At 26.4% G+C, this 20,152-nt stretch overlaps 2 protein-coding genes across 3 annotated transcripts in view; both read right to left on the reverse strand.

Annotated features, from left to right (window-relative positions):
• LOC126897391 (uncharacterized) overlaps positions 1–20,152 on the reverse strand; it is a 112,202-nt gene that overhangs the window by 65,051 nt on the left and 26,999 nt on the right. The window lies entirely within an intron of this gene.
• Positions 2,221–19,181, reverse strand: LOC126897417 (uncharacterized). 2 transcript variants are annotated; one of them, XM_050670979.1, is made up of 5 exons: positions 19,099–19,181; positions 14,785–14,920; positions 7,848–7,994; positions 4,725–4,874; positions 2,221–2,730 (listed from the first exon to the last, which is right to left on the reverse strand). In XM_050670979.1, exons 1-5 carry the CDS (start codon positions 19,099–19,101, stop codon positions 2,690–2,692), a joined length of 477 nt encoding a protein of 158 aa, XP_050526936.1. In that variant the 5' UTR covers positions 19,102–19,181; the 3' UTR covers positions 2,221–2,689. The 2 variants fall into 2 exon arrangements, with proteins under 2 accessions (XP_050526936.1, XP_050526938.1); XM_050670981.1 differs by having other exon boundaries at positions 2,698–2,770.

A 20,152-nucleotide genomic window follows, 5' to 3' on the forward strand; every position in this document is an offset into this window, starting at 1 on the left:
TTTGTTTGCCTTTATCGAATTCCAATCTATAACTATCATCAGTCACAATCCTTATTCTAGGGATTAAAACAAAAGTTTACGTGCAAAAAATAGTCACGTAAAAGATAAAAGGCCTAAGAGTTCATTTATTTAAAAATACTCGCTTTTGCTCTTGCTATTAAAACAATATAAAAACGTAAAGCGGAGTGCGTGTTCTTGACTTGTTATTTTTAGGCGTCTAGAGAAAAGAGATTTTTTACTTTTAAATTATTTACATTTCTTTCTATTACAAAGAAAATATGAAACTTTTATTTTAATGAGTATGAACCAGTCTTCGTAGTGAAAGGAACCAACATGAAAATTACTCCTCAAAAAACGAAACAAATTGTTTCGATGCTATAATCGGGTCTATCAACCAGAGAAATGGCTCGACAGTGTGGCGTCAGCCAAGCGGCAGTGCAAANCAGTGTGGCGTCAGCCAAGCGGCAGTGCAAAAAATAAAAAATAAAGGTTGTCCTAACGCTGCAGCCCGACTAAAAGGAAGACCTAAGTGTACTACCTCGCAAGATAGGCGAAGACTTGCTCACTTTTTACAGACGGGAGAAGCATTTTCATCTTCAATGGCCAATATATTGCAACAACACACGGGAAAAAAGTGAAAAAAGCTTCGAGAGTTTTTAAGGAATAAATATTTGTGTGTGCCAAAAAAATGAAAATACCCGCAATTTCCAAATAAATTATGAATAAATAAAATATGAAGGCTAGGCTAAAGTTTGCTAAAGATCATAAACATTGGACAGAACAAGACTGGAGGAAGGTAATATGGTCGAATGAAACCAAAATCAATAGATACTGCTCTGACTGAAAGTCTTGGTTCTAGAAAAAGACTGTCGAGAGCCTCAAACTTCGGTAGATGTAACTTTTGAAGCTGTTATTTTTTGACATTTGACAAATAGAAACTACGCCATTAATAAAAATGGAACGATACACGCTTCAACAACGCATTGAAATTATTAAAATTCACTATAAAAATGGTGAAAATTTGGCAGAGACGGTTCGTAAAACTCAAACATTTTTGGGTCGTCGTGAAGCAGCTTGTCGGACCGCAATCCTGGAATTGTTGAAAAAATTCGAGCTTCAATTTTGTTTTCCAAATACATATGCAATTTTGAATAATTTAAAACATATGTGTTATAAACATTTTATAACCCTTTTTTAGAATTTTCTCATTAGTGTTCACATTTGCTCGTCACTGTATACGAAAGAATTTGTATTGATTTATTATTATAATTTTCTAACAAAAAAGTAATTAAAATAAAGATTTTATCTTATTGAATCAATTGCGAACAATATAATTATTAAATATAGGGTACGAATTAGAATATCGAAGTTAATAAAATTAAAACATCGAAAGGTTTGTCGAATTGCCTTTGGATTACAACATTTTGCTGCAAAATACGAAGTAAATCAATATTTATTATTCCAATTATTTATAATTTATAATTTGAGTAAAGAACGATAAAGCAATAGATCAATACTCTCTTCATTAATTTTACTAATTTTTACGCACTTTATACATATACAGTGTATATGTATAAAGTGCGTATATTATACACACAATATATACAGAATCTCTAGAGTCGGTGCTTACCAATGTACCGCCTATTAGACTTATAACGTTGACACATTTACTACTTGCATACATAAACGATTTTGGAATTCACAGCCACCGTGCCATTATGTGCAAAGATAATGGAATCAATTTTTAGACAAGCATTTAGTAGATATTTGTAAATTTGTATAGGTCTCTCCGTCAGATATAAGTATACCATTTAATACTATCCGGGAGAATTAATATTTTGTTTAATTAACACAAATGAGTAAAAAGTTATAATAAAAATAAATATTAAAGCAAACATAAGTTTTGACAAATTTTCTAAATAAAAAATTTAAAAATGGTTGTCAACACTTCAATAAAATTGTCATTGTTTAAAAGTACTACTACTAAATAGAAGTAAAATCGTTTTTTTTTTTTGATTCATTATCATATAGAGTAAACATAATGCCCGAAATAAATCATGGATGGTAATACAACAACCATTAAAACTATTTAAATAATATATTCAATAATTTAGTAAATTTAAAATCATTTTTTTTTGCTTGTTATATTTATGTGGCTAGCGATAAAAAAATTAATTTAAGTAGACTAGAATATAGCTGTTATATAAGTTTAAAAAAATTTTCATTATTTTTCATAATAATTAAAAATTAATTTTTTTTTTTAATGGTTAATTTTTTTCAGCTTTTTGGTATTTTTTGACGTATGTGAGTTTTGATCTAATCTTCTCATTTGTGTATGAGACCATCAATAAATTAAGAGATTGCATTTTAATATAAATTTATACTATAACACAGTATTGATATAAATGGTTACTTTTATGATTTTGATTAACTATTAATTAGGAGTAAAGGATGATAACATTTATTTTTAGGGGGTCTCTGTTATTAATTTCAATGAGTTTATGGATTAGTAAATCCAATTTTTGAATAGAATTCATTTTCTTTTCTGAAAAGTACCAATATGATTATGGACTAGTGAGCTGAAATGAAAGCACAGCAGAAGACATAGCTTAATGATATTAAATATCATTATCATTGACTTTAAATCACAGATTACTAGTAAAATTTAAGTGTTATTTACAATAAATACTTAGATGACGTAAATAAAAATTAGCAACTTACCGTCATAATCTGAAAAAATATACCACACATTTTTTTATTTAGATCTTATCTATTAAAAATAAATACATCACTTATTAATAGCCATTAATAACTTAAAAATATAAATTATTTTAAAATTAAATTTTGATTTTTAACAAAATGATAATTTCTTTAGCTTTGATGTGCAGCTGAGAAAATATTGGTTTTAACCTAATGTAATTAATCATTTTTTATGTAGGTGCTTAAGAATTCTTAGCTTTTAAAGGACCGATTTTGTCTAAAATCCCCAAATTCAATCTAATTATGATTCCAGACACAACCGGTTGATGTATCTGGATATTTTTTTTACTCATAATTTACATTAATGATCTTTAATTTAAAATAATTAAGAACAAGATAAGTATTCAGTTCCTATGCAAAACATTACTAATAATTCCTCAAAATTATACGATATTTTGTATTGATTCTCTACTAAAGTAGTTATACTTAAAGTGGTAAAGTAGAGAAGGTATTGGTTTTACTATGATGTGTTTTTTTTTTTGTGTGCCTATTACGACTTTTTCTCAGCTATCATGAAACCGATTTCTTTCAATGATACGTCAAAAGATCACAAATCGTTTCTAGTCTTAGACATTACCCTAAAAAATTGAAAAAATTTTCCTCGTTTTCCATAAATCTCAAAAAAAATAATTACAAATTTAAAAATCGCTAATTTTTGACATTTTTTAAATTTCTTTTTACTTAAAATTGCCATAAGTTTTTCAAAAATGACCAAATCAATATAATTTTTTTTATAGATTCATGATGTCTTTAACTTTCTTTTAGTATATATTTTTTTATAAATCTGTCCACACGGAGGATGTAAAATGACAACTTTTTCACAAAAAAATAATTCTTGACAGTGTTTCGAAAAGTCTGACACTTTTATATATATCTTAAATTACAGTTTATGTAATATAATTTATTATGGAAAAAAAAAATTCGGACTTTATATTATCTTCACGGTGAAAATGGCTACTGAACGCTATTTTTATGTGAAAATTCTCGATATTATATTTTACATTTTTTACTTTATAGTGTTATAACTTATTGAAAAGTGTATGGATCAACACTTTTTTTAAGAGAAATAATGTTTATATCTCTTTTTCATTCGACATACTTTATCTTAATCAAGATATTAATAAGGAAATAGCAGATTATGTAGCTTTTGGAATAATCCACCAATTTTTTTAAAATTAAACACTATCAATAGATTTGTATCGAAGCGTTTATATGATAGTGATTTTAATCAATAAATAAAAGGAGAAAGTTCACTTTCTTAATTCGATTATTCTGACTTCTTCAGTTAATTAATATCCTAAACATGACATTGAAATTGTAATTTAACATAAGCCATTGGAAACTAGAAATTTTTTTTAGAAAGAGCAGCCTTAAAATTTCTTAGATATACTTTTAAATATATCTGGTTTTCGGTCTCTTAGAAATCTCTATAATACGTTTACTATTTAATTAATAAAATGACGTAAAACTTATACGAATAACGGTAATTTTAACATATAGAAGAATAGTCGCCGTAATGGAGAACGAGAGAAAATTTTTCAATTTTTGAGTGTAATGTCTTACATTAGTTAAGATTTTTGATCTTTCGGTGTATTTTTGAAAAAACCTGTCCAGTGGGAGCTAAACATTTTTATAGACCACACAAAAAGAAAAAAACAAATCATAGTAAAATTAATACTTTACAGCTTCCCATTAAAGTTAAAATATCATCATAGACTGTTTTATAACAATTGCAATTTGTTCAAAAGTGCAATTTTTCAAAATTATTGTGTTAATAGCTTCAACTATATACGTTTTGTGATATTTTGATGCATTATATTTCGAGTAATGGCGTATACAGACACATATTAGTAAAATAAAAAATATGACAATGTGAAAACAATAGCTTCTCAACTAGGTATTGAAGCAAATAATAGTTATAATAATGCAAAAACTAAGTTTGAATAAAATAATCAAATACTCACTCGATTCTAATTCTACGTTACAATTAGGACACGTAATTGATGTATTTGACAATCTATAATCTATACATTTTTTATGTGTCTTAGTTTTGCAACACTCAAGTTCAGTTACATCATCATTTACATCACAATCACTATTACATATTTTACATACTAAAAAAAAAAATTACAATTAAGAAATTTATTTAAGTTTATTAAATCATTTTGTTTGCTCTATTATTCAAAAATTTGATTGTCTTTAGTTATTTAAAGTTTAGGTGTTTAAAAGTGGTCAAGTTATTTGACTAGGACTCAACCAAGCTGCTGCTAAAAATCATAATACAATTTTTTTAGCTTAAATGAACCTTCAGTTACCAAAAATTGAAAAAAGGCTTAAATTTTAGTAATTTAAAAAATATTTGAAAATAACGTTACCCTAAAAATCACTATTAAAAAAAATTTTTTTTTTGCATTTTAAAACTGCAAAAACACTAATTTTAATGAAGTTTTAATAGTGTATAGTGATATAATACTTTTTTTTGGGATGTTTTTTATAAAAAAGCAAAGATAAACGCAAAAGCCTTGGTACATGAAGGTTTTGAAAAAAACCACTAACGCACTCAATTTTTCAAAATGTTTTGTAAAGTCTGACCATTTTTTACGTTTATCATATTAAAGATTTTAAAATGTAATAAAGTATAAAAAAAATTGTCCGATGATTGATCTTTTATGAAAAATTAATATTCAAAGTAAAAAAACCTAAATAAAAAATTTACTTTCAATGTTTTAAAGTGTTCCAGGATGTTTGTTTTCTTCAAACTTATACCAAATTAAAGTTTTATAAGCGTAAATTTGCCGTCAAAGTAAAAAAATCCCAATTAAAAAAATAAACAATCCACTGAACAATTTTTGTAGGCATTTTATTAGTAACATTGTAGTTTAAAATTTATTTAAATTAATCTTTTAAAAATATTTAACAGATTTGCATTGAAACGTTTTATCATGATAGTGATTAACATCACTATCAGATATACATCGTCGCTTGTCCCGACTATGCCGTGGTCCTACTGTGCAGGGCATGGTTTTTTTCTGATAATGTTTTATAAAACCTCACTTCTTTAAACCTACATTAAATTATAGCAATGAATGACTAAGAAAAACTATCCGTGAACTTGGATTCGAGAAGTTTAACTTCTAATAATAATGGATTATTTTTGAAGCCAAAAATCTAAACTAAAATTCGAGTAAGAATATCTTATTTTGTAGTATATTTCATATTAACAGAATACTCGCAATAATCTTAATAATTTCAAATTGAATCTTGTTTAATATAAAGAAAAAAAGCTTGTTTTTTATGAGTTATCAACCTTTTATATCAAAATTAATGTAATATTTGATAAATGTGATATTTTTTTTAATTTGTTTCAAATGTATTGCAATGTTTTTGAAAGAGTATTTTCAATCCCAAATACCAAATATGTCAAATATCAATAAATATTAATCTAAATAAATTTTTTATATACACTACTCTGGATTCCGACAGCACTAAATTTTTTAATTTTAAATTCATAATGAAAGACATTCTTGATAACAGATCATAATGAAATTTTTATTAGTGATGAATATTAACTTAATGAAATTATACTTCTTTTAAATTTCATCACGTAACATAGTTCAGGTAAAAATAAAAAAATGCATGAAGATCTTTTCTTTTTAATTTTTAAAATGTTCCGAATAGCCTGCTTTCTTTAAACTTATTTTAAATGTATAAAATGTTCTTTAACTTGAAAAAAACTCAAAAAATGGTTGATTTCGTTGTATTTAAAATTATCAAAAAAAACACGCATTCTTCTAAACTATAACAAATTAATGCTTGTTAAATTTAATATAAGATTAAAGTTAATTGATGTTCCAATTTTTTGACTTCTATGAGTAATTGAACTTTATAGCAAAATAAATATAGTTTAAAAAAACTAAAAAAACACGCTTTTAAAGCACATCGAACTAAAAAGTTAAAAATAATTTTTAAAATAAGCTTAAAACAATAATGAACGAAAAATACTAGTATTATTGTAATAAAAGCGTCGGGCGCTCAATATACGAAAAATATGGCACAAAGCACCCACGCTTTTATTACAATAATACTAGTATTTTTCGTTCATTATTGTTTTAAGCTTATTTTAAAAATTATTTTTAACTTTTTAGTTCGATGTGCTTTAAAAGCGTGTTTTTTTAGTTTTTTTAAACTATATTTATTTTGTACTTTTTAGTTTCAAGTTATGATAGTAGTTATGGTTGTAACGGGTAACGAGAAATGAGGGTTCGATTCCGGAGAGGGAGTCTGAGAAACGGCTACCACATCCAAGGAAAGCAGCAGGCGCGTAAATTACCCACTCCCGGAACATGGAGGTAGTGACGAAAAATGACGATACGGGAATCATCCCTCGTAATCGGAATGAATACTTTATATCTCTTAATTAGAATAAATCGTGTTAATATATAAATTTTAATAGTAATTAGAATATATATACAAATAATGCAACTTAAGTACGTAAACGTATCATGCACTAGGTATAACCGTATTTTGTGGGCGGGCGGGTCGGACTAACGTTATACCTGAGGTATAAACGGTGGTAGGAATATATAAATATATATACGTAAGGCGCATTAGACGCGGGCGGTATTGGTCAGTCAAAATAAAAATTTGTTTATATATATATAATATTGATGACAAGCACGCGTGTACGGGTACGATAACTAAAAATAAATTTTTATAGGAATAGTGTGCCGTCGTGTGGTGAGCGAGGCGTGGGGAGGGGTGAATGCGTTATGACAGTCTAGTCTAGACGACGGAATATGCGATAACGCGTGGCGTTTGGAGAGTTACAAACATACATACATACATGCAGGTGAAACTAATATAAGCGTGTTAAAAATTATTTTTTTTTGTAGATAGGATCAATTTTTTAAAAATTATATAAATATTTTATAACATTAATTATTTTATAATATATAAAACTATGCAACTATTTGTATTATATGAAAATTCTTTATAAAACTTAAATTCAAAAATGTATATTTTACAAATTAAAAATAGGTTGATATTTTTCTGAAGAGTAAATTTAAATATATTAAAAGATTCCATACCTGCCACAAATTTGCCATTACATAAAGGGCAAACTTTTTCATTACTATATTTTGACCAATCATACATGCATATAAAATGGAATTTCTTTTTACAACATTCAGTTTTAAATATATCTTCCATAGGTATTTCTTGACATATTGCACAATCTAAAAAATAATAATTTATGAAAATTAGAATTATTATAAACATTGTAAATTTTAATAGTTTATAGGTTAAAAGTCCTTTATTGTTTTGGATAAACTCATAAATGTTAGACCATCCTCAATTCATCTCTGTTAATAGCGCACATTTCTGTTATTTTTATCCATCATATGGTGTTCCCAGAGTGCTTTTTTAATCCCTTTATTTTTATCATATTTTTTATATAGAGAGTGATTCGCTAACTATGTCTCACATAATATCTCAAAATTATAATTATTATAAAGAATTTTTTTTTAATTATTATGGATCTTTGATGGGTTGTTTCACAAGAAAAATTAAATTTCTACCAACATTTCATATTATTAAAATTTGTATCAATTTTAGATTTTTAAATGACAACACTACTTTTATTATGAAGAAAAAATGCAGTAATTTTTCCAACACAGTATAATTATTATTATACAGTAGAGTCTCGCTAATTCGGACTAGATGATTCGGACTTTAGCCGGATTATCGAAAATCCGGATTTAAAGGAAGAACGTTTTTTTAACTTACTTATATTTACAAAAAACACCTTTATGTTTTTATACAAATTCAAAATTAATTCTATTTACAATTTTACATTACATCATTTTATTATTATGTGGTCATATGACAATACAAATTTATTAAAAATTAGAAAATTTTTTTAAAATTTAACGTTAGAAGAAAATAAAACTGGACTCACTTGTAAAAATCCGTGATATTTTTTTGTATTAGTGAAGAATAACATAATTTCGCTGTACCTTAAAGTCAGTAACTCAGTAGAAGATGTTTCACTTTGTTTCTCGAAGTAAGTCATCAACTGCTCCAGTATTCCACTGGCTTCACCATGTGTTGGACCTGTTGATTGATCTGTACCATCATCTTCATTTTCTGAACTGTGAATTTTTGTGTTTTTAATATATGCATTTACGATGTCATCTTCACTAAGAACCTGATGACCAACATCGGTGTCACTGTTTATCCATTCAAAAATATAATTTTCTTCCACGTCAGCACAACCTTTCAACTCTTTAAAAACTTGAATAAAAGCAATGTCTTCATTAAAAGTTAATTCATCTTGTCCTGTTTTTCTGGAGAAATATTAGGCCACAATTTTTTCCAACTTTTTTGAAGTGTTTCTTGTTTAATTTCTTCGCACGCTTCTGTGACTAAATAAAGAATAGTTTTTATTGTTACTTTATTAAAAGATCCATAAAGTTAACTAACGGGTTCGCTTCTTGTTGCTCTAAAAAAAACACGATCAACTTTTTTCTGTAAAGTCGTTTTGTCGTTTCAATCACACCTTGATCAATTGATTGTATCAATAACGTCACGTTAGGCGTCAAAAATATCACGAAAATTTCACCATCTCGTAATTCATTTTCACTAGGGTTGTCTATAAGCAATACACTTTTTTTTGGAAGTTTTTTCTGTTTCAAAAATTCCCTTATTGTAGGCACAAATTTCTCAAAAAAACCAATTTTTAAAAATATTTCCGTTCATTCAAGCAGATTTTTGTGAAGAGTATTGAGCTGAAGGTGCACTCATATTAACGTTTTTGAAAGCACTAGGCTTAGCTGATTTCCCGATCACCAAAAGTGGAAATTTTAAATCACCAGAAGCGTTGCTGCAAGGAAATAAAGTTATTCGTTCTTTTTTCACTTTGAATCCTTTGGCTAAAGAATCAAGTTTTGAGGCTAATGTTTTTTATGAGAGCATTTTGTAGTTCAACCCAGTTTCGTTAGCATTTGACAAGGCCTTAGGTTTTGAACGCTAACAAACTTTTCAAATTTGTTTTTGAAGTCTTCACTTGCAACATTATCACCTGATAAAATTTCACCACTTACACCAAGTTCACGAATGCCATGTCGATTTTTCTACTGTGACAACCATCCTACACTAGCAGTAAATGTAGTATCCCCTTTCAATTGTTCATTAAATTTTATCGCGATAGCTTGTAAAGTTACACCAGACAACGGAAGGCCCTGTTCACGTTGTTGACAAAACCAAATGTACAAGGCCTCGTCTAAAGCTTCGTAGTTTGGTTTTTTTAACGTGTGTCTGTTACCTAAACTGTCTGCGCTCACCATTTTGACACAAACATTTTCAATTTCTATTCGATTTTTCTTCCAATCAGAAACGGTTTGTTTACCCACTCCTAACTCTTGCGCGATTTTTGTTAGTAATACACCAGCATAAATACGAAATAAAGCTTGGAGTTTTTTTTCCATGGCTACTGTCACTTTCATACGTTTAACCGAAGTTGTCATTTTACACTGTTTTTAAAATAAGCGAAGGAAAAAATAAACGTAACGGTCGACACGAGTACACAATCACCAATAAACAAAACATTATCACAATATGTAATCGAAACTATCATACCTTAATCATGGGTATTACCGAATATTTCGTAGAAGTACCTACATATATGTACCTACAATTATGCTATACAACCTACATTGGTATAAATAATATTTATGTGTATGTATAGTACATTATAAAGGAGTTTAACTTTTGAAAGTGTTCCAGAAAGTCTGACACTTTTATATATATCATAAATTAAACCTTATATAATAAACTATGTTATAGAAAAAAAATTTCTGACTATATATTGTCTTCATGATAAAAATGGCTACCGAATGCTATTTTTGTCTGAAAATTTTCGATTTTTAATTTTACATTTTTTACTTTATAATGTTATAACTTATTGGAAAGTGTATGGATCAACACTTTTTTTATGAGAAATAATATTTATATCTCTTTTTCATTCGACATACTTTATCTTAATAAAGATATTAATAAGGATATAGCAGATCATATAGCTTGTAAGTAGCATTATTTTTAGTAACATTATTATGCTATAACTTTTTGAAAAATGTATGCATCGATATAATCTTTTTATGAGAAGTAGTATTTATATACATCTTTCATTTGACATATTTTTGTTTTAAATCGGACCATTTCCTTATATACAAGGGGGATTCATATCTAAAAAATGCATATAAAAAATAGAACTTTTTAACTTACCTTTAGAAAGTCTTTCGGAAAGTCTGATACTTGTATATATATCTTTAATTAAAGCTAATGTAATATATTTTACTTTGTAAAAAAAAATGTAGGACTTTATTTTATATATTGTTGTATTTTTTATATATTTAACTTTATAACGCTATAACTTTTTGAAAAATGTATGGATTATTATAATTTATATATTTATTCATATATTATTGTTATTAGGATATAAATAAGGAAATAGTAGATCATGTAGCTTTTAGAATAATCCACCAATTTTTTAAAATTAAACATTATCTAAAGATTTGCATCGAAGCGATTTTTATGATAGTAATTTTAATCACTAACAGATATCGTTATACTTGACCCAACTATGTCACATTAAGGTGCCTCTTATATTTCAAAGTCTTTTTCTTTTGCCCGGATGCCCCCTAGGATTGTTCTATAGGTTAAAAAAATACATTATGTGAAGTTTTGTGATTGTCCAATGATTTTTCCCCGTGCCGCAGAAGAGTTGACATTTAATAAATAGGGGTAAAAATCAGTTTTTACGTATAACTTGTTAAATTTTACTTGAATCAAAAAAATGTACTGAATAAAATTTGTTTAAAAAATAAACTTTTATTATAAAAAAAACACAACTAAAAAAAAATTCAGCACAGTGGGGTTAAGGCATAGTTGGGTCCAGTGTAGATTTAATTTGACAGTGATTAAAATCACTATCATAAGAAACGCTTCGATGCAAATCTGTAGTTAATGTTTAATTTTAAAAAAATTGATAGATAATTACAAAAACAACATCAACTTCTATTTCCTTAATTATACCCAGATTAGTAATTCTTTTAATTATATATTATATAATTTTTAAAATTAATTGTTTTCAAATAATTATTGATATTGATTTTTAATATGTAAAAAGTAATCATTTGAACCTACTTTTTTTGTCCTTTAAAGTGAAAGATTTAATAAAAAAAAAGTGAATTAATTACCATAAATTTTATCTCAACTTGCAAGTTTGAAATTGACATTATTAAATAGAAAAAATGAAATTGTTAAAATTAATATGCAATCAAGAAATTTTATAATTACTATATACAGTACACTTATCAGAAAAGTTCAATTTTTTTACACTTTTATCGTAATAGATTACTTAAATAAATATTACAGTAATCATTTCTAGTTAACTTTTGGTGTTTAAAAAGATTCTACAATGGATATATTCAGAATTTAATTAATTTTAATTATTATATTTAAAAAAAAAAAGTTGTTAAAATTATTTACATAATTGAGTGTGTTATAAAATTTGATTATAATTGTTAAGATCCATTATTAAATTCAGGTGAAATCATTTTTTTTTTAAATTAATGATTTATATAGCAACATTGATTTTAATTGTGTGTATGGAAAAAGCTAGTTAAGCTACTTTTTATTTGAATAAGGAATATTTTTTCGATTTTTAAGATTAATAACTTTAACTAATCATTAACTGAATTATCATAAACTTAAATGAATCATTTGACGTATCGTTGAAAAAAGTAGGTTAAGTGAGGGTTGGAAAAATAAATCGTAGCCACAAAAAGTACCACATAGTAAAATAATATTTATATGAATATAAATTTCTTCTCATGAGGTGAGACTATAGTGATAAGATCCTTTATATTTATTGAAGTTATTGAATCTAAATGAGATAAATATCAAATAATTTGAAAATTTTATTTTAACTCAAAAAAAAAATGCAAAATATTCATAGGTACAGACGGATTCGAACCTCGTACCCTAAGCGTGTAAGACACAGGTGTTACCCAACTGTTCGTTGCTTTTGTAGCATGATAAAATTGGCTTTTTAAACTAACTCAAATTTAAAAAAACCCAGCACAGGGGGATCGCGGCACAGTAGTGACATGGCATAGCTGGATCAAGTATAATGATATCTGACAGTGATTAAAATCACTATCAAAAAAAAACGCTTCGATGCAAATCTTTAGATAGTGTTTAATTTTAAAAAATTGGTGGATTATTCCAAAAGGAACATGATCTACTAGTTCGTTATTAATATCCTGATTCAGATAAAGTATATCGAATGAAAAACGGATTATTAAAAATTATTATTTCTCATAAAAAAATTGTGTTGATCCAGACATTTTCCAAAGATTTATAACGTTATAAAGTTAAAAATGTAAAATATAAAATGGATAATTTTAACACAAAAATAGCATACGGTAGCCATTTCACCTTGAAGACAAAATAAACTCCGAAATTTTTTTTTCGCATAATACAGAACATTACATTAGCTTTAATTTAAGATATATATAAAAGTGTCAGACCTTCCGGAACACTTTCAAAAGTTAAGTTGAAAAAGTTAATTTTTTGTGAAAAAGTTTTCATCTTAAACCCCCCCTTGTGGGCAGGTTAAGGGTTAAATTTATAAAAAAAATATACCAAATAAAAGGTAATGATATTATGCATCTATATAAAAAAGAGTTATATTGATATGTTCATTTTTTAAAAATTTATGGCTCTTTTAAGTAAAAAAAGTTGAAAAAATTTCGAAAGTTAGCGATTTTTAGTTTTATAATTTTTTTTTGAGATTTCCCCGATTTATGGGAAACGAGGAAGCTTTTTTTCAATTTTTGAGGGTAAAGTCTTTGACTAGATACGATTTGTGATCTTTTGACGTACCATTGAAAGAAATCGGTTCGGTGAGAGCTGAGAAAAAGTGGTAACAGACACACAAAAAAAAAGAAAAACACATCTTAGTAAAATAATACCTTCTCAACTTCGCATCGAAGCTAAAATAATGTTCATGTAAAAGTTGTTAATTATTTAATATTTGATTGGGTAATACTCTTTTAATACCTTGTTTGCTTCTATGCATTTTAAATGTATTAATCTACAAGCAATTAATTAATAATTCGTAATGAAATATTAATTTATGAACAATTAATGGATGGTCCAAGGTACAATTTTTTTTTTTTGGTCCAAGGTACATTCAAGTTCTATTTTAAATAATTGTTCTTTTGGGCATTTTGTACATTTATATTATAACAAAGGACCACACCATTCAATTAAATACAATAATTGACATAGGTTAACACTTACCTTATCAATTTGAGTTGAAAAATTAGAACATAACAAAATATGTTTTAAATTTTTAAAATTGTTTTTTTTGTGATAAGAAATGGTTTGCTACTTATCAAAAAAATACGCGCATTTTTCTTATCATTATCTAAATTATTTATTGTAGTAGGACTAATGATGTAAATTCCATCCATGAGATTTTTTCTCCCAATATTTTTTAAAATATTTACATTAGTTCAAGGTACAACACTCTCCCCTACGTACAGTTTTTTACAAAATATTAAACAATTTAATTTTAAACAATTTAACATGAACATTTTTTTTAAGGCGTAATCATTTTTAATCTGGCTTAAGAAAATTAACAAATTAAATTGAATTTGGGTAGTTAATTTAATAAGAAAAGTAGAACTTTACATAGTTAAAAATTAAACAAATGTTATTAAACACATTAAAAAATAACGACAAATTTTTCGTAGGGCCAAAACGTTTAGTAGTTTATTACATCGACTAATCGATAAAAAAAAATTGAGTTTAAAGGTGACAATTATAAAAAATTATTTAAATATAAAATTAATAATGCATTTAAGTTGTTTTCTTAATTTCTGAATCTTATTTTACATGATATTTTAATTGAAATAATTAAAATTAAGTTTATAATACTATAATTCAATTAAAAATTACAAAATGTAAGTATTTTACTTTCTGGTTCATCGGAGTTCGTAGATATTGATGTATCTCTAGGAAAATCAGAGCTGGTTAGTACTTTTTCATATTTTTGTAGAACAACTAATAATATGATATTTGCAAAGTACATTTTCTGAAAAATAATATCCAGTGAGAATTTAACATAAAAAAAGTTTTTATTAGATTAAGATAGATTATATAAATATTAAAACTTATTTTAAATTTGACATATATTTGTAACTAGATACATATACATGTATTTAAAACATTCTGCACTTATTTTATAAGTATAATTTTAACTAGTTGCAGTATGAAAGTAAAAAAAAATCATAATACAAACATTTACATGAATATAGTTTTAATTGCAATATTAAGTAAATTAATATACCAATATTACAATACAAAAGATAGTGTGGTTAATATGCAATTTGGTTAAGATTTTTTTTGTATTCATCCTTACAAAAAATACATTCTCCTGAAGTTGATTAGCTTGTGGACACCAAAAATTATACAGTAAACAAAAAAAAAAAAAAACAGAAATCACGGATTTCAGATGAGGGCTCTCAAAACCGAAACACACCACCACCCGTTATAGGACCGCTTTAGTATAAGCGCCAGACTGGTTCTCTGGTCGCGATGGAGTGCAACAACTCAGGTGTCGACAATCGGTGGTATGCATTAGTGACATTACAATTTATCGGCCTACAAACAACCACAAAAGACCGGATGGGGAAATTTTAGGAGGTCTAATTAAAAATTTAAAGAGCTTTGTGTTGTTCATAAGAACCAAAAAAAGTATATTCGTTTATTTTAGTTTTCTTTTATCAAAAAAAAATTTTTTAATTCTTTATAACATGTAAAATTATTTAGATTAATATATTATTTTATGTTAACAAAATATAACAACAAACATAAATAATTTCGAATAAAAATTATTAAAACATTTTTAATATATTTTAATTAAATTCCTTTCAAAGATAAGTAAATTACCCAGTATTTTAGAGCTTATTCCAATTGCGTCTATATGATTCCTAATACAGATGTAAGTATTAGGAATCATATCTAATTCTAAACGTATTGAAATTGAAGATTCAAATAAATCCTCCTTATTTTTAATTCTCAATCTGTTTTTATTGTTTTTAATTCTGAGGATTCTTGTTTATTAAAAGTCTCATTAAAAACTGAAGAAATTTTTCGTTTTACGTAATTCCAAGTTCAAAATTTTAATTTCTGAGAATTTTTATCCAATTTTCTAAAACTTTGTGGATTAAATGTGCCTGACACTTTGTAAATATTTTCACTTTTTTCAAATATTTTTCAATTACACTCAATAGAATATCATAAATTCAATAGTGAGTTTCGATTTTCAAATACTCTTCTACAGAAAATATTCTTATATTTACAGTAACTCAAAAATGAATGTAAACGTAAAAGGGAAGTTTTCTATAATTGCTACGATTAAAATGATTTAGTAAAATTAGTTACTGGTTGGTCCTGTATAAGCATGAGAATGATTGAGTTACTATGTGTTTATTGAATAAAATGATATAATTTAATTTTCTCTCGAGATATGAGTACGAGGGTTTCATAAGAAGATGAAATAAACATTAAACATAAACATTAAAGCAATGCTCATTATTTTTTTCGATTTTTTTAGTTTAAAGGAAACAGACAGTAAATCAAGTGTTTTATAAACAACTACTAGAAAGATTAAGAGAAAAAGTACGCCATAAAAGGCAAGAAGCGTGAAAATCGAAGTCGTGGTTTTTGCACCATGACAATACACCTGCGTATTCAGCACTTTCCTTCATAAATATTTGGCATCTAAACATATACCAGTGCTACCTCACCCACTATATTCACCCGACTTATCTCCCTGTGAATTTTTTGTGTTTACAAGACTAAAAAGTATTCTCAAAGGCCAAAGATTCGAGGACGTCAACGAAACTATCCATAACGCGACACAAAAGCTAAAGTCTATAACTATGGATGATATTCAAAGGTGTTTCAAAAAGTGGCAAGACCGTTGGGAGCATTGTATCGAAGCTAAAAGACTATTTTGAAGGTGATCCATTTAAATAGATTGTAAGATTGAAACATAATTTTGAATAAATTTTGTCTGGGTATTTATTGAACATACCTCGTATTTTAGCTATTTTAATAAAATAAACTGTTATTTATTCACGCTCAAGTCGAAAATTTCACGTTGTTAAACAATATTATATTGCAAAAATGGTATATTTAAAAGCGATTTAACAAAACCATATGTGTTAATTTAATCTGTTTTTGAATAATTTGTCAATGTTTAATTAATATATTTAAAAATATTTTGATACACATTTCGCAAACATTTCTTTAAATACATAAAGATTATTTTTCCCAATCGTCAGCTTGCCCCGCTCTCTCCTACATTAGAACGGGCTTTATCTAACTACGCTAAATATCTGCACATTGTTATTTAAATTTGATGACATAAAAATAAGTAGAAAATAATCTAACTAAGAAAAGCTAATAATAATTTTTGAACTTTTTGTATCAGAGTTATAATCACTTTAAAATATGGTTTGGGGTAAGATGCTGGTTATCTTATTTTTATTACAAGATATTTCTTGACCGTACTCCTAAAGGCATAAAAATGTTAATATCAACAAATATAACAATAAAATATAACGAATGTACAGAAAAGTACTTGATAATTGATAAGTCGAAAAATATGTGTATTTTTCATGATAGTGATGTTAATTACTGTCATATAATCTATACAAACCTAATTATGCCGCCACCCAACAAATAATTTTAATTATGAAATATACGGGAACATTTTTTTCTACATATGTTTCAAAATTAATTGTTTGTGAGTTTCATTTTAATTTTTGATATATTTTTCATTTACATGTGTTTTTAAATTTCGATGCGAAGCTGAGGAGGTATTGGTCTTACTATGATGTGTTTTTTTTTTTTTTTTTTCTGTTACCACTTTTTCTCAGTTCTCACGGAACCGATTTCTTTTAACGATTCGTCAAAAGATCACAAATCGTTTCTAGTCTTAGACATTACCCTCAAAAATTGAAAAAAAGCTTCCTCGTTTCCCATACATCGGGGAAATCTCAAAAAAAAATTATAAAACTAAAAATCGAAAATTTTTGACATTTTAAAATTTTTTTTTTACTTAAAATTGCCATAAATTTTTCAAAAATGACCAAATTGATATAATTTTTTCATATAGATGCATGGTATCTTTACCTTTCATTAAGTATATATTTTTTATAAATCTGACACTTAATATGCCCATACGGGGGATGTAAAATGACAACTTTTTCACAAAAAAATAACTCTTGAAATTGTTCTGAAAAGTTTGACACTTTTATATATANTCTTGAAATAGTTCTGAAAAGTTTGACACTTTTATATATATCTTAAATTAAAACTTATGTGATAAACTATATTATAGAAAAATAAATTTCGGACTTTATATTGTCTTCATGATATATAATTAATATAAGTTAACACGTTCGCCCCGACGTGGCCACCGGTGGCGCACGGATCAAATTTCGGTCAAAAGTAAATAACACTTACAGAAACTCCGCAATGCCATTTTATAGCGTACAATCACCATAGTAACCGTGTCCACCGGTGGTACACGTCGGGGTTTTGAAAAAGTTTAAAAATCGGGAAAGAATTTGTCGGGGCGAACGTGTTAACGGTCATTTTATGTAATTTTACACTATATTAAATTTTACTTAAAACTTAACCTAAACCCTTTAATTAAAAGAACGCATACAACTTTAATACCTGATCGCCCACCACATAGACTCAAAGTAAAGTAGAATCACGAGCTTTGACATAAAAAAATAAAAAAATAAAATTTATGAATTAACTTTAACTAATACTAATTGAATTGTTATCAATGGGTGACTTTCTTTAATACTATATTAGTGTAAAAAGTACTATAGTAGGTTTTTTGACATATTATAATAAATAGCATTTTTTGGATCAGCCTGTTCTAGAAGGTAGAAACGTATGTTTCGGCACACAAATAACAAATAAATTATTTTCACAAATAAATGTCAAATTATGAAGGATCTATGTCAATTCATTTTACCCTAACAATTAGGTATTTTTCAGCTATATTTCTCTTCGTGTCAAAACATAAAGTTATTTAGAACTTCTGAACTATTTCTGCAGAAGTCAATAGTATCAATTATCAAAAGTAATAAATTTATATTTTCAATTAATCTTATTAAAACTACATAATAAAATTGGTTATGACTTAAAATTATGTTAATGACTAGTAAATTGTATATGACTTACCATATTGAAGTTATTTGTAAGTTCTGTAATTCTTCGCTTAAAATGCTTAAATAAATATATTTATCCACTCGCGAGTATGTTTTATAATAGCATTTACCTAAAATTCTATTTGAATTAAAACATTTTTAAATAAAAAAATATCACACGTCATCAAAATAAGCACAAATATTAATGATCTATTAAATTTGATTATATTGCCATAAATTATATTATTTATTTCATTAATTGTTATTATGTCATTGAACTAAGGTATTTTAATAAAAACTTTATAACGTATGTCACTTTATCAATTTTTAAAAAAAAATACCGTAAAAAGTAATAAAATGAAGTCAGACAGTACATACACCACTAGTGACTAAGAGTTTGACAATTATATAAACAATGCAACTATGTTATATCAACAATTACTTAAATCCATTGAACCTGGTGATCGTGGTCAGTCGACTCAAACGCACATTAAGATTCATTATCAAACATCAGTCTCAGTACTCGGTTGTGTGATTTCCGACTTTTAATCCTACGTCAAGAGTTTGTTTTTTTCTTGACGCCTTTGCACCTACTTGGTTTCATTTCTGATTAAATTTAAGTTAGATCAAATTTCAAAGTTATTTTTCTCGACTTCAAAGAAGCCAAAAAATTTAAATAGGTTTGTCTTTATATGCTATGTCAATTATATTTATATAATATTTATCTTTGAACTTCTTTTGTAAGGATTTTAAAATAAAATAAAATACAAAACTGAGAATTTTAATACAAAAATAGCATATTCTTGAATACGGTAGTTATTTTCACCATGAAGGTAAAATAACGTTTGCAATTTATTTTTTCATATTAAAGTATATTACATACGCTTTAATTTTAGATTTATATAAAAGTGTCAATATTGTCGTAACATTTTCAAAAATTAAGCTGATAATGTTGCCATTTTGAACCCCTCTGTATGGGTAGGTAACGGATCAAAATATCAAAAAAATGATTTCAAATAAAAGGAAAATAAATAAGGTTTCAATATAAAAAATAAATATTTTAAATTGTTTATTTTTCAAACATTTAT

This window comes from Daktulosphaira vitifoliae, unplaced genomic scaffold, assembly GCF_025091365.1.
Source record: "Daktulosphaira vitifoliae isolate Bord-2020 unplaced genomic scaffold, ASM2509136v1 Scaffold_2, whole genome shotgun sequence".
In the NCBI taxonomy this organism is placed as follows: Eukaryota; Metazoa; Arthropoda; class Insecta; order Hemiptera; family Phylloxeridae; genus Daktulosphaira; species Daktulosphaira vitifoliae.

Excerpts from the sequence above, each read along its gene's own strand:
- LOC126897417 (XM_050670979.1), bottom strand. Across the intron at positions 7,995-14,784 it reads AAGTAAAATACTTACATTTT|ATTGTGCAATATGTCAAGAA; the intron begins GTAATTTTTAAT and ends ATTATTTTTTAG. Across the intron at positions 4,875-7,847 it reads TAATGGCAAATTTGTGGCAG|TATGTAAAATATGTAATAGT; the intron begins GTATGGAATCTT and ends TTTTTTTTTTAG.